The sequence below is a fragment of the Trichosurus vulpecula genome, chromosome 3 (assembly GCF_011100635.1).
Source record: "Trichosurus vulpecula isolate mTriVul1 chromosome 3, mTriVul1.pri, whole genome shotgun sequence".
NCBI classification, from domain to species: Eukaryota; Metazoa; Chordata; class Mammalia; order Diprotodontia; family Phalangeridae; genus Trichosurus; species Trichosurus vulpecula.
The window spans coordinates 379,366,764-379,379,873 of record NC_050575.1 but is presented as its reverse complement, the minus strand read 5'-3'; the positions used below and the strand labels follow the sequence as shown (position 1 = coordinate 379,379,873).

The window sequence follows — 13,110 nt, the reverse complement described above, 5'->3', positions numbered from 1 at the left end:
GATAGTCCAGTGAGTAGTAAATATCTTTATGAGCCAGTACATAGCCAGTTCAGCCAGTACACAGCCAGTTCAAACTAGTAAATTATATAGGTGCAGCTGGCCACTGTATCAGGAAGAGAGATAAGTGTTTTGCTAGGGCATACTGTCCTTGGGTGGGGAGAAACTGCCAGGGACAGTATTTTGAGGCTAGGGAGAAATGTGGTCTTAGAATTGGGGTCCAAGCACAGGCAACTCTTTGTCACCCCATTTGAGGTTTTCTTGGCAAAGATACTGAAGTGGCTTGCCATTTCCTTCTCCAGCTCATTTGACAGATGAGGAAAATTGCTAATGACTTGCCCAGGGTCACACAGCTAGCACATGTCTGAAGTCAGATTTGAACTCAGGACCTCCTGAGTCCAGGGTCCATGCCCTACCTCCTGTGCCACCTAGCTTCCCATAAAGAACTTGTTATTCTCCATATACCTCCTCTCTGTAGAAATTTTAGTGGCTCTAGAGTGATAGCGCTACAAATACATATATAACTATTACCACCACCACCAATCCTCAGACAATGCTTAGATTCAGTCTTTTTTAATGTTAATATTTAGGTTTTCCCAATTACATGTAACAACAACTTCTAACATTCATTTTTTAAAATGTTGAGTTCCAAATTCCCTCCCTCCCTCCCCTGCCCTGCCATTGAGAAGGCAAGCAATTTGATAGAGGTTATACAAGTGCAGTCATGCAAAACATATTTCCATATTAGTCATGTTGTGAAAGAAAACACAGAACAAAAAAAGAAAAGAAAAATAAAGTTTTTTTGAAAGTGTGCTTCAGTCTGTATTGTGATCCCGTGAGCTCTTTCTCTAGAGGCGGGTAATGCTTTCCATCGTAAGTCACAGTGCTAGAACAGCTAAGTCATTCATAGCTGACACAATACTGTCATCACATCTCAGATTCATTCTTGCCAATCTCTATGAAATGTCCATAGCCACTTAAGAACCAGAGTCAGCCCCTGGCGTGGAGTTGGAGAATCATCTGCCTCAGGGGGGAGGAACCTGTGGTCTTGAGGCTGCACATGGCCTTCTAGGTCTTCAGGGGTGGCCTTGTGACTGCCTCGTCTTCAGTCCAACTTTTACAGAACAAATCCTTTTATTAAGGGGATTTGTTTTGTGAAATTTGGATTCAGTCAAAGGGCCGCACTTGAGGACCTAGAGGTCCTCATGAGGCCACATGTGGCCTCGAGGCAGCAGGCTCCCCATCTCTGATCTGCCCTAAATGTCCACTTGAATAGAGATAGCAGTTCCAGAGGGAACCAGGCTTCTTAGTTCCCTGATGCTCTCCCTAGAATAATAACTCACATTTCTTTGGTATTTTCCACTTACAAAGCACTTTTTTCACATAAACCCAGTGAAATACAAAGTACAAATATTATTATCCCTATTTTACACGTTAGAAATGACTAATGTCCACTATGTTGGCACATCCAAATCTGATTCAATGAAAGAAATCTATAGAGAGAAATGTGTCAGGAGCATTGTGTGTGAGCAGCATCAGAGGTCACCTCGTCTCTTCTTGCCTAAATAGCATAGTCCTTTTGATCATAGATTTAGAGCTAGAAGAGCATTTAGAAATCCTTTAGTCCATCATCTAGTTTCTGGTTTGCTTTTTTTATGGATAAGGAAACAGGCACAGAGAGGTTAAATGACTTACCTAAGATCACACAGTAAGTGGGCTGGATTTGGATACAGGCTCTCAGATTCTAAATTCTGTGCCCCATCCATGGCATCCAGCTATCTCTTAGGAATCAGAAATGTTGAGGACTGAGTTCAGGGCCTCGTACCTGAGTGGCCTCATAGTGATGTTGAATCTCAGGGTAACTTTCTGCATAATTCCCTAGAAATTCCCCACCTCATTCCCCCTTCCAGTTCTGTGATTTCTCCATTTTAATTGGTTTTTCTTAGATGAAGCCTGGACAGCAGAGATCACAGTCTATTCACCTCATCAGATTGTGAAAGTATATGTAGGAAGCCACTGGTACGCAACCTCCCTGCAGACCCTGCTGAAGGTACTGTTCTCTGTGGATCTGCCTTCTCATCTTCTTTTCTGATTTGTTTCCTGTAATTCCCTAGAGCTAGTCACCGTGATCCATAATTATTCAATAATAGTTAAATTTTATGTAGGGCTTTAAGTTCATAAAGCATATTATATTATTTTATTTGATTCCTACAACACTGTGAAGTAGGTGCTGTAAATATCATTATTCCTATTTTCTAGATGAGGAAGTGAGGCTCAGAGGCCAAGTAATAACTTTCCCACCTTCATCAAAGTAGTAATTGGTAGGTTTGCCATCCAAATTGATGTTTTCTGACCCCAAGTGCACTGCTTACTTCACTATACCATTCATGGACAACTGTAATAAATACACAACAAGACTCTCCTCACATACTTTTTCTACCAAAATCCAGTAGTCGTGAGAAGTCAGATGATGGACCGAGGGGGCAGGGTCCCTCTGTGTTTGGTTTAGGATTGAGCGCACTGGGCCAAGCGTGATTTTCAGGTCCCATCAGAGAGGAGCTGCCCTAAGGAACTGGTCAGGCCAGAAGCCCAGCAGAGACTATCTGTTGAGCTGTTAGCTGGAAAGATCTTCTGATGCTTTGACTTCCTGCTAATTTAGTCCAGCCTACAGGGGAGGCTGAAAGCCCCAAAGTCACTTCTGTTAGAAGCTGATACAGGAAAATGAGATGGGAAACCAGGGAAACCAAAGGAGACCTGCCTCTTTACCAAGGAGACGAATGGTTGGAACTAAGTCTGATTTCCTTCCCCAGTATCCAGAACTGCTGTCTAACCCCCAGAGAGTATATTGGATCACATATGGACAGACTCTGCTAATCCATGGAGACGGACAGATGTTCAGACACGTGCTCAACTTCCTTAGACTCGGCAAACTGTTTTTACCAACTGAATTTAAGTAAGTGAGAAAAAGGAAAGTTACCTGAAGAAGGTGGCCATCCAAAGGAGATCTACTTGGGGCCATTGGGACAGGTAAATTATTTCTGATATGTGAACAGACGTATTCTCCAAAAGAGATGACTCAAGCATTCTGGTTTCATCACAGAAGGAAGGGAAAAAAGAGATAATCAAATCTCTGTTTTATTAAGTGACTTACTTGCCTCAGGCCACACAATAAGAGGCAGAACTGGGATTAGAAACCAGCTTTGCTGGCATTTGGTCCCTATTTGGTTTACTACAAGATGCTAGTAATGCTGTGGTACTGACGTTGTAGAGGAATACGGAACCCCAAGAGCAAAGTTCTATCAAAGACCTAGGAGATCAGAGATAGTTCAAATTATCTTCTCTCTTCCCAGACTTCCCTGAAGCCTGTGTCTGGACCTCACCTTTGCCCCAAGGACGCTTAACACTTCTTTGATTGTCCTAGTGTTAGATGTGCCAAAACGAATTCAGATCTCAGAGTACGCTCCCTGTCCAGCCTAGAATTGGAACCATTGCCAAACTGACGAGCCTATTACTATTTGCAGAGAATGGCCTCTCTTCTGTCAGGAGGTTGAGGAGTACCGAATTCCCTCTCTATCAGAAGCCCTTTCTCAGTGTGAGGCTTACAGGTAAGGAAAATCTTCTCAGGAAATAGAGGCATCCCTTTAGGCAAAATTCCCTAATCTCCAAAACATACTTCTTATATATAGTATAGACATGGAACCAATGCAGAGAGATATCTAATAGAGGACAATACTGTTGAGATACTAATAAACTCTTCCAGAACACATTTAAAAATAATAACTCATGTTCCTATAATATTTTATGGTTTACAAAGCACTTACTTCAAAGAAACCCTGTGAAGTAGGTAATAGATCATTACTACTGAGAGGAATTTGGAGATAATTTGTCTCATTTGACAGATATGGAAACTGAGTCCCAGTCAGAAGAAATCTTGTGCCCAAGTCACACAATGAGACTTCAGGCAAAGCTAGGACCAGAGCCTTTGTCTTCACATTCCTAATCCAATGCTCTTTGGGCTATTTCATGCCATAAAGTCCTACACATGGCTAGGCTCGATACATGCCCATGATTAAACAAATATTTTGGAGAGGAGTGACAGCAATTCCCTACTTAGGGAAAAGGAGGTGGGGTCCCAGCTGGGAAAAGACCAAGCACAAACCAAAAAGCAAAATCAGGCTGGGACCAAAGTGACTTGCGCCCACAAGCATCTCAGCCCCAGGATTCTAATGTTCTGGCAGTTAGAGACTAGACCAGGAAGGAGAGTGCAGAGTGTACCACCCAAGAAATGGTTTGTCTGAATCGGTCAATAAGTCTGAATCAGACCCGTTCCCATTAAGGTTCCCTGAGTTCCCCACCTCCACTGGGCATTGCCCAACTACTGCAATGGCGGTGAGGTCTGCCAAACCTCCCGTGGCTCCAGCTCCAGGCAGCCCTGGGCTCATACCACGTGGCCTCTGCCACCCCTGCTTCTCACCTTCTTGAGTGCTTTCCCTTCCAGTCCAAGGGCAGTCTCACGGATGGGGTGATGGGGGACAAATGCTCACTGACTGGGCTCTAGTTGGGTTTTGCAGATCCTGGACCCAAGAGAAGGAGTCTGAGAGTGAAGCGACTTTTCCTATCCGGAGACTGCACGTGGTGACTGAAGGTCCGCCTGTTGAGCTCAACCAAGGCCCTAAGGAAGTGAGTATTGGAGGCCCTCCGTCGGCTCCTGGCCAACTGCATGACTCTGGGCCAGGAGCTTCAGGCCCCTCACCTGTGAAATAAAGATCATGTGTGCACTGTTTACCTTGCAGGTTCTAGACGCAAAGTACCCTGGGTGCATTAAAGCCCTGTAGACATAGTGACTGTCATCTCAGCAGCTGGAATTTATATAGCATTGTAAGGTTGGCAAAGTACTGCAACAACGGCAACAACTATAGCTAGCCTTTACATAGCACCATACAGTGATGTACAATTCTTACCTCACTTGTTCCCACGGCCCTGGGATGGAGGTACTATCATTATCCCCATTTTATAGATGAGGAAACTGAGGCAACCGGGCTCTAGGTCCAAAGCTCTGTCCACCAGCTGCCTCATCTTCAGTGCCTCTTACTGCTTTGGCAGATTCCTCCAGCATTGGCTAATTGCCTGTGATTAATTAGAAACTTCAGAAAATTTTGCCTCTTATGGACGGGGACCACTGCCCACTGCTGCGTAAGAACCCTTTTGGGTTTCCTCAGCACTTGTAAATAATACCAATTAATATCACTGCCACTACTGGAGAAAACCTGCCCTTGTGACAGCCATCCCCGGCTCCCCAAGTGGCAGAGCCCAGGTTAGATACTCTGTGTCAGGTGTGAGCTCCTTGGGGGCTGTACCGACTGATTAGTCTTTGAGTTGAGAGGCAACATGGAATAATAATGTCTCTAATTTCTAGAGCACTGGATTTGAAGTCAGAGGACCCAGGTTCAAATCCTCACTTTGCTACTTCCCCCCATCTTACCTGGAATGAGTCACATAAACTCTCTGGGACTGTTTTCTCCTCTGTAAAAAGAGGGGTTTGGAATAGGTGAGCTCTCTGTTCCCTTCCCAATTTAAACCTGCTACAACCCCTGAAGCAGGTAGTACAAGGATCATCACCACCATGTTATGGATGAGGAAAATAAAAGCAAGAAGGGAAGTAGGTCAGGGCTGTAGAAAGTGTCCACGTCAGGATCTGAATCCAGGTCTTCTGATTCCAAGTCCAGGGTTCTTTCTCTTATACCGTACAACCTCTGATGGCCTCAGGAATTGGCCAAGACTACTCTGTTTTCTCCTTTTCCAGACTGCCCCCTGCGTGCCTGTGGAGTTTAGAGATTGCCATGGGACTCCATGGAGCAAAATGAAGGGAGTGCCAGCCAGGCCAGGCCTAACAGAGGAGAACGAACAGTACACTAGAACAATCCACTTATCCCTGTGCAGAGGCGTCAAGAGAGCCAGTAACCCTGGGGTGTATCCTCAGTGCTCAGGCCTGTTTGCCAACCCCAGGCATTGGAGCCATCCTGAGAGCCCTCCAAGAAAGAAGTGCTCGGCAGTTAATATCATCCCCAAACCAGAAACTACAGACCCTCCTGTCACCCCCATGCAAAAACTGATTTCCCTGGTTCGAGAGTGGGACATGGTCAACTGCAAGCAGTGGGAATTCCCACCAGTGGCACCCTCAAGAAGCGCAAGCCTAGAGGAGCCCAGTCCACGGCCCCTCTCTGGGAATGAGGCAGCTTGTCAGCTCAGTCCAGCCATTGCTCCTTGGAAAACTCGACCAGCTGCTGCAGAGAAGACTCCGAGTCCCCAGGCCATGACCATTGCCAAGGAAAAGGGCCCTGAGCCAATATTCAGGCCGTATCTCCCAGTAAAAAGAGCAGTTGCCTTGAAAGACTGGGCAAGGCAGGGAGCAAAGGAGAAAGGCAAGTGCAAACAAAACAAGCTTTTATTAAGTATCTGCTATAGACAGAACACAAAATGTATATGAGCCAGTGTCTGCACTCGTGTGGTTTACATTTTACTCGTGTCCTCAGGCACACTTTTCTTGTAAAACATAGGAAAAAGAATGAGGACAATCACAGAATTCTCTTAGTAAGAGTTTTCAGAAACTTAGAGCCAAAAGGGACTTTTAGGAATCATTTTGTTCAGGCATTACTCAAAGTACATTGTGTGGATCTCTAGTGTTCTAGATGTGAGATGGGGAGGGGCTCCATGAGGACACCGTAACATCAGCAATATCACCCACAAAGAATTAAATGTGAAATTCCATATCACAAGGCTAGCACATGTAGCAGTTTTCAGAATGAAAATAGATTTACTTCTATATTGCTGCAAATACCCCCAACTCCCTCCATACTCACAATGTGTCTTCCTGGACTAACATTTAGGGTTTACACCCATATATTTCAAACTCAAAAGAGTTCCATGGCCAAGTTAGTTTGTCAAAACCCTGTTGGCCCCAGGCCCTCCTTCTACAGAGGAAGAACAAGGGCTCAGGGGCAGAAAGTGACTTATCCGAGGTCATATAACAAGTTAATGCAAAATAAAGATTAGAATTCAAGTCCCTTGACCCCCAATTCAGTCCTCTTTCTTTCCGTCATATTATACTCTTTCTCATTATATTCTTCAACTGCCTTTGTCATCCTTGCTGATGGGTCTCTGACACTGCTCTGAGGTGCAGGGTGAGAACTTCCAACCCTCCGTCTATAAGGCTGAGATCCTGTCAGGAGATGGTCAGATGGACCCTGCAAGAAGGACACAAAGTAGCCAGAAATCACACAAAGAGAGGTTGAGGTCATTACAACCCTGAGGTCGGTATAAGGAAAAGCTCTCCAACCTTTAGCTCCCTAATCTCTAGTGAGATTTGCTGCCCCAAGTTCCAATACGTCATGTTGTTTCCAAATAAATTCTCCCCTCCCTCAATTCAGTTCCTGCTTCCGGCCCAGACTCTAAATTCATGTCTCCAGGACAACGAGAGTTTCAAACAAATGTCCGCCATAGTGGTTTGGCCCTCTGTGGAAGCAATAGAGCACAGATGAGTCCCACATTTTGGTACCTATGAAGAAATGTTTGCACTGGAATCCAGGGGAGGGAAACTGGTGCCAGAATAGAGTTGAGAGTATGTTTACAGTGTTTATAACCATGAGGCTGCCTCTCTGGGTGAGAGTCCCTACTTCACAGACATATATTAAATGTTAGAGCTAATAGGGACCTATGCATATAGAACATTAGAATACGCTAAAATAATATTAAAAGTGGAAGGGATCTTAGAAATCTTCTAGTTCAACACCCTCACTTTACAGGTGAAGGAACTAAGGCTTCAAGTAGGAAAGTGACTAGCCATGACTAGACTCCTCGTTCCCTAGGGGAACCTTTACTTCCTAGACTCTCGGTCCATTTATTCTCCCTTAGAAAATAGGACTAGTTCCCAAAAAGAAGACTCCAAGTCTCCAGGCAGTGATTTCTTGCTACCTTAAGGAAACTAAGGCATATGTTTCCTCCACAGAAACCTCCATCCCTGAGCAGCCTGCAATGGAAGCTGATGAGCTGGATGACATGGGGATCATTCTCAAAGTGTCCCATCCCCCAGTTGTTGGGAGCGATGGCTCCTGCACATTCTTTGAAGACAGTGTAGTGTACACCACCCAGCTCGAGGACATCAGACTGGCTCCATCTAAGACCAGCCCTCTGTCCAGAGGTGAGAGAAGGGGATAAGGAAAGGATAACCAGGGAACTTGCCTCTGACAGAACTTCCCAAGTCCCCTCCCAGATGTGTTCTCATGGGATGACAGCATGAGAGGATCAGAGCTGGAAAGAGGAAATTGTTCAGTTCAACTTCCCCACTTTGTAGATGAGGATATTGAAGGCCACAAAAGTTCAATGACTTGTCCAAGGTGGCACAGATAGTACTGAGTAGAACCAGGATTCACATCAGCTCATTCTCTAATCCCAGGCCAGGTTTCTCCCTGGAGATCAAAGACTTTCAGGCCAAAGGATGGCCTTTGAAGATGGAGACCTGTAGATAAAGGGCTCCATATAGCCTAGGACTCCAGAGATACATATTTAGGAGCCTTGCTCCAGTGTGCTAAGCAGAAATGGCAGGCAGAAAAATCAGGCTGGGATACATGGCAATACAGTCTTTTCCAAGTAGTCCTTCTTAAACAGCCTCTTTCCAAGGTCCTATATGGAGACTGGGACTCCATAAGAATTTGTTGGTTATCATATGATATATAACACTGGCCTTACCCTTCTTCTGCAGAGGTGACTTTCCTGAGTTTCTCTCTGTCCCGGGAGGAGATGTTTTATGCCCGAAAATGCCACTGTTTCCTGACTGACATCATCTTGGATTCCATTAGACAGAAGGACCCCAAAGCAGTGACGGCCAAGGTGGTATCCCTGGCCAACAGGCTGTGGGTATGTGTGACCTTCCCTCTGTCCTGGGACCTTGGGCTAGGGCTAGAGGTGAGTCTGGGATCTCTACTAACTTCAGTCTAGGGATGTTACCTATGGACCTGTGAAAAGCCTCTGGGGACATCTCTCTTGGGTTGAGAAATCCCTACTTTTTCTATCCCTTTACCCAGCAACAAGAGGAGGATGCAAACCAGGAGTGGGCACCACACTTGGGCCTGGGAGAAATATGTGGCATGGAATGGGGGGCGGTGAGAGAACAAGCTGATCATGGAGGGTTTATTAGGGAGGAGATTGCTTGGCAAGGAGGAAAAGAGAAGAAGCAAAGGATCTGAGAGCAGGGAATAGCATGCCTTAGAACAGGAGCATTAGATCTTGAAGGAACTGAAACATGGGTTTCAGGGCGGCAGCCCAGTGCCCCCTCCTCCACCTCTGAATGACTCCCTGGTGGGGTAGGGTAGATGCTGACCTGTGTTTTTCCTGTCAGACCCTTCACATCACTCCCAAACAGTTTGTGGCAGATTTGCTGACCATCACAGGCTTTAAGGATGACAGACACACCCAGGAACGGCTACACAGCTGGGTAGAGGTAAGAGTTCTCCCAGAGCTGGACCAAGCCAGGCTAGGAGCTCCTCAAGGAGAGCCTTGAAAAGCCACTGACAAGACAGATAGGCAAAGGTGTTATCTGTGTGAAAATGAGAAAGTTCTCAGTGTCTCAGAGGAAATCCTATATTTCCCCTGCCCATAATCTCCTGAGGGGAAATGCCCAGGTAGGCAGGAATTGACATCTGCCATTTCTGCATGTGAGGGTTAAGAGCTAGTGGAGCTGAAACCCATAGAGAACAGAAACCTAAGTGAGAGAGTCAGGGACAGCTACAGACACGAGTCCTACTCCCCCTGGGCCTTCCCCTCACACCCTTCCATCCACCTTGATTTGCTTCCTGCCATGCCATTTCAGGGCAACAAGGCCTCTAGGTGCATATTAGCTCACCAAACATATTAAGGTCCCATAATGGACAGGCAGCATCCCAATGTGGAGAGATAGCTGGATGTGTAATGGGAGGACTTGGCTTATTAATTGAACCACTTCAGGCACTAAGTCACTGACCCTCACTTTCCTCCTATGTAAACTAAGGTGGTTGGACAAGATCATTCTTAAGATTCCTTCCACCTCCAGCATTCTCTATGCAAGGCCCCATCCCGGGGCAAACCCGAAAGCCCTGGACTAAGGGACACCGGCCACCTGATCATTCTGAAGTCAGAACAGGATTCATTTATATAGTACCTTCTCTAGGTCAGGTATAACCACCTCCACTTTACAGATGAAGTACTTGCACAAGATCCAGATGTCATCTAGTTCTGGGTCAAGCTTCAGACTCCAGCCTCATGAGGCTGAATCCAGTGCTTTCCTCATCAGGTCATGGAGAACCTACTGTATAGAAGGCACTATGGATACTAAACAGGGGACTTGGCCTCAGGAGTTTATAATCTAGTAGCATGGCCTGGTTTGGCAAATACATTTCCCTCTGGGTTAGGGCTCAGTGGATGCTTGTTTATTGCTAGTCTGAGCTTATAGGGTCTGCAAGACTAACACCAAACTTCTCCACAGAGTCTGGGGTGGGGGTTTGTGTGGAGAAGACCAAGGAGACTTGGGAGGGGGGCAGGAGGAGTGAAGAACAAGGACAGGTTAGATTTCCTTTGCAATGTAGCCACAAGAATAGCTGGGCTTGGAAGAACCTAGTACAGGAGAGAGTGCTTTTTCAATTAAAAGTTCTTTGAGGGGACTGTTAGGGATGAAAGTGATTGGAGTTGCTTCTCCTCACCTGACAAAAAAGCCCTCAAAACTGGCTCAAGTGGTCACATCAGAAAAAGGCAGCAAAAAGCTGGGATAGCCAACACAATGAACAATAGTCAAGATCCCCAAAGAGCTCAATGAACTAAAACAATGGACCACACCTAAGTCCTACACTTGAGTTCAAAAGATAGTTGCACAAGTGCTGGATCTGGGGGTGGTCCAACGTCACCAGAACCAATTGCTGTGAAAAATGAGGGGAGGGGGAATAGGGGCACAGAAAGCTCAGGGTGGATTGACAGTGTAGCATGGCAACCCAAAAAGCTAATGTGATCTTTGAATCAATAGAGAAAAAGTGTCCAGCAGATGATAGTCAATCACTCAATATTAAACACCTTCTCTATGTTAAGCACTGGACTAAGCCCTGGGGATACACAGAGAAGCAAAAGACAATCCCTGCCCTCAAGGAGCTTACAATCTAATGGCAGAGACAACATGTGAATAACTATGTACAAACAAGCTCTATACAGGATAAATAGAAAATAATTAGCAGAGGGAAGGCATTGGAATTGAGAGAGATTGGGGAAGGCTTCCAGTAAAAGATGGGATTTTAGCCAGGAGGTAAAGGAAGCCAAGGAATGTAGCAGGTAAACTTGAGGAGAGAGAGCTTTTCAGGCATGAGGAACAGCCAGAGAAAATACCTAGGGCAGAAAGATGGTGTGTTTTGTTTGTGGAGCAATCAGGAGGCCAGTATCACTAGATGGAAGAGTACATGGTGGGAAGTAAGGTGTAAGAAGGCTGGAAAAGTAGGTGGAGGTTAGGTTTTAAGGACTTTAAATGTCAAACAGGTGTTTTGTTTTGATCCTAGAAGCAACAGGAAACCACTGGAGTTTGTTGAGTAAGGGGGTGACATGGTCAGACCTGTGCTTTAGGAAAATCACTTTGGTGGCTGAATGGAGGATGAAGTGGAGAGACTTGACGCAGGCAGACTTGCCAGCAGCTATTGTAATAATCCAGGTGTGAGGTGATGAAGGTCTGTACCAGGGTGGGAGCAGTGTCTGAGGAGAGAAGGGGAAATACTGCGATGGTAAAATTGGCATGCCTTGGCAACAGCTTGGATATAGGGAGTAAGGGATAGTGGGGGATTCCAGGATGACTTCTAGGTTATATGCCTGAGAGACCAGGAGGATGGCGTTACACTTTACAGTGAGATGCAAGGTATGAGGTGGGGAGGATTTAGGTGAAAAGATAATGAGTTCTGTTTTGAACACATTTGGTTTAAGATGTCTACTGGACATGCAGTTTGCCATGTTTGAAAGTCAATTGGAGATGTGAGATTGGAGGTCAGAAGAGAGATTAGGGCAGGAAAGGTAGATTTGAGAATCATCACCATAGAGATGGTAATTAAATCCATGGGAGCTGATGAGGTTACCAAGTGAAGAAGCACAGAGGGAGGAGAGGAGAGGGAACCCAGAGGGTGTGATGTGGAGGGCATGGTTTGGAGGATCCAGCAAAGGAGACAGGGAAGGAGCAGCCAGATAGGAGAAGAACCAGGAAAGAGAAGAGTCATAAAAGCTGGTCAAGTGTCCAAGGCTGCAGAGCTCCAGGAGAATGCAGACAAAAGGCCTGTCTCCATGTCTGCTGCCTGGGTCACAGCATACTCGTGGGCACCATATCTTAGGAGGTATTCTGGCAAGCCACCTTGTGGCATCAGGATGGTCAGTGGCCTCACAAGGTTGTGCCTGGCGAGTATTGGCTAAAGAGACTGGGGAGGTTGGCATGGAGGAGAGATGTAGTGGTGGAAGACAAGAGCACTTTAAGTATTTGGTGGGCCTTGACATAGAAGAGGACAGAGCCAAGAGGAAAGGGTGAAAGGGGCAGAAAGGCAGGTTTGAGGGTTGGTGTGAGCAGATGGTGGCACATTACAAGTGGAGAATTACAAAGAAACAGTGTGAAGGATGTCAGCATAGAAGTGTTTGATCAGAAAAAAAGATGGGCCAGCTGTGTATAATCAGAGACAGCCCAGGTGCTCCTACAATGCCTATGCAATATGAAGAATAGGAAGCCCCCTTCAGCCAGGAGAGGGATTGTTTTCTCATGGCTGATCCCCAAGAAGAGCGGACAAGGGTGCCAAAGGATGGCTGTGATTGGCATCACAGGAGGGAGGACCCACTTTTATGAGATCATGGACCCATTAGAAAACCCTTGCTGCCAATCAGACTTGTCCCTATGTGTCCCCATGAGGGACCTTAGAATGGAGTGGCTTCCCCATCACTGGAGGCCTTCAAGCAAAGCCAAGGGAGCTTCTAGTCAGGAATCCAAAAGAGGTTAATTCCTTTTCAAGTAGGGCCTTCCCAACATGACCTGTGAGTTTCCCATCAACATTGGGGTTCTGTGGTCACCCTAGCTCCTCT

The 13,110-nt window shown here is 46.0% G+C and overlaps 1 protein-coding gene across 1 annotated transcript in view; it reads left to right on the top strand.

Annotated features, from left to right (window-relative positions):
• Positions 1-13,110, top strand: part of KCTD19 (potassium channel tetramerization domain containing 19) — a 43,668-nt gene that overhangs the window by 30,268 nt on the left and 290 nt on the right. Inside the window, 8 exon segments of the mRNA XM_036751382.1 lie at positions 1,944-2,047; positions 2,808-2,950; positions 3,519-3,602; positions 4,569-4,677; positions 5,801-6,419; positions 8,003-8,194; positions 8,756-8,910; positions 9,392-9,493. Coding sequence (XP_036607277.1) covers positions 1,944-2,047; positions 2,808-2,950; positions 3,519-3,602; positions 4,569-4,677; positions 5,801-6,419; positions 8,003-8,194; positions 8,756-8,910; positions 9,392-9,493 — 1,508 coding nt within the window.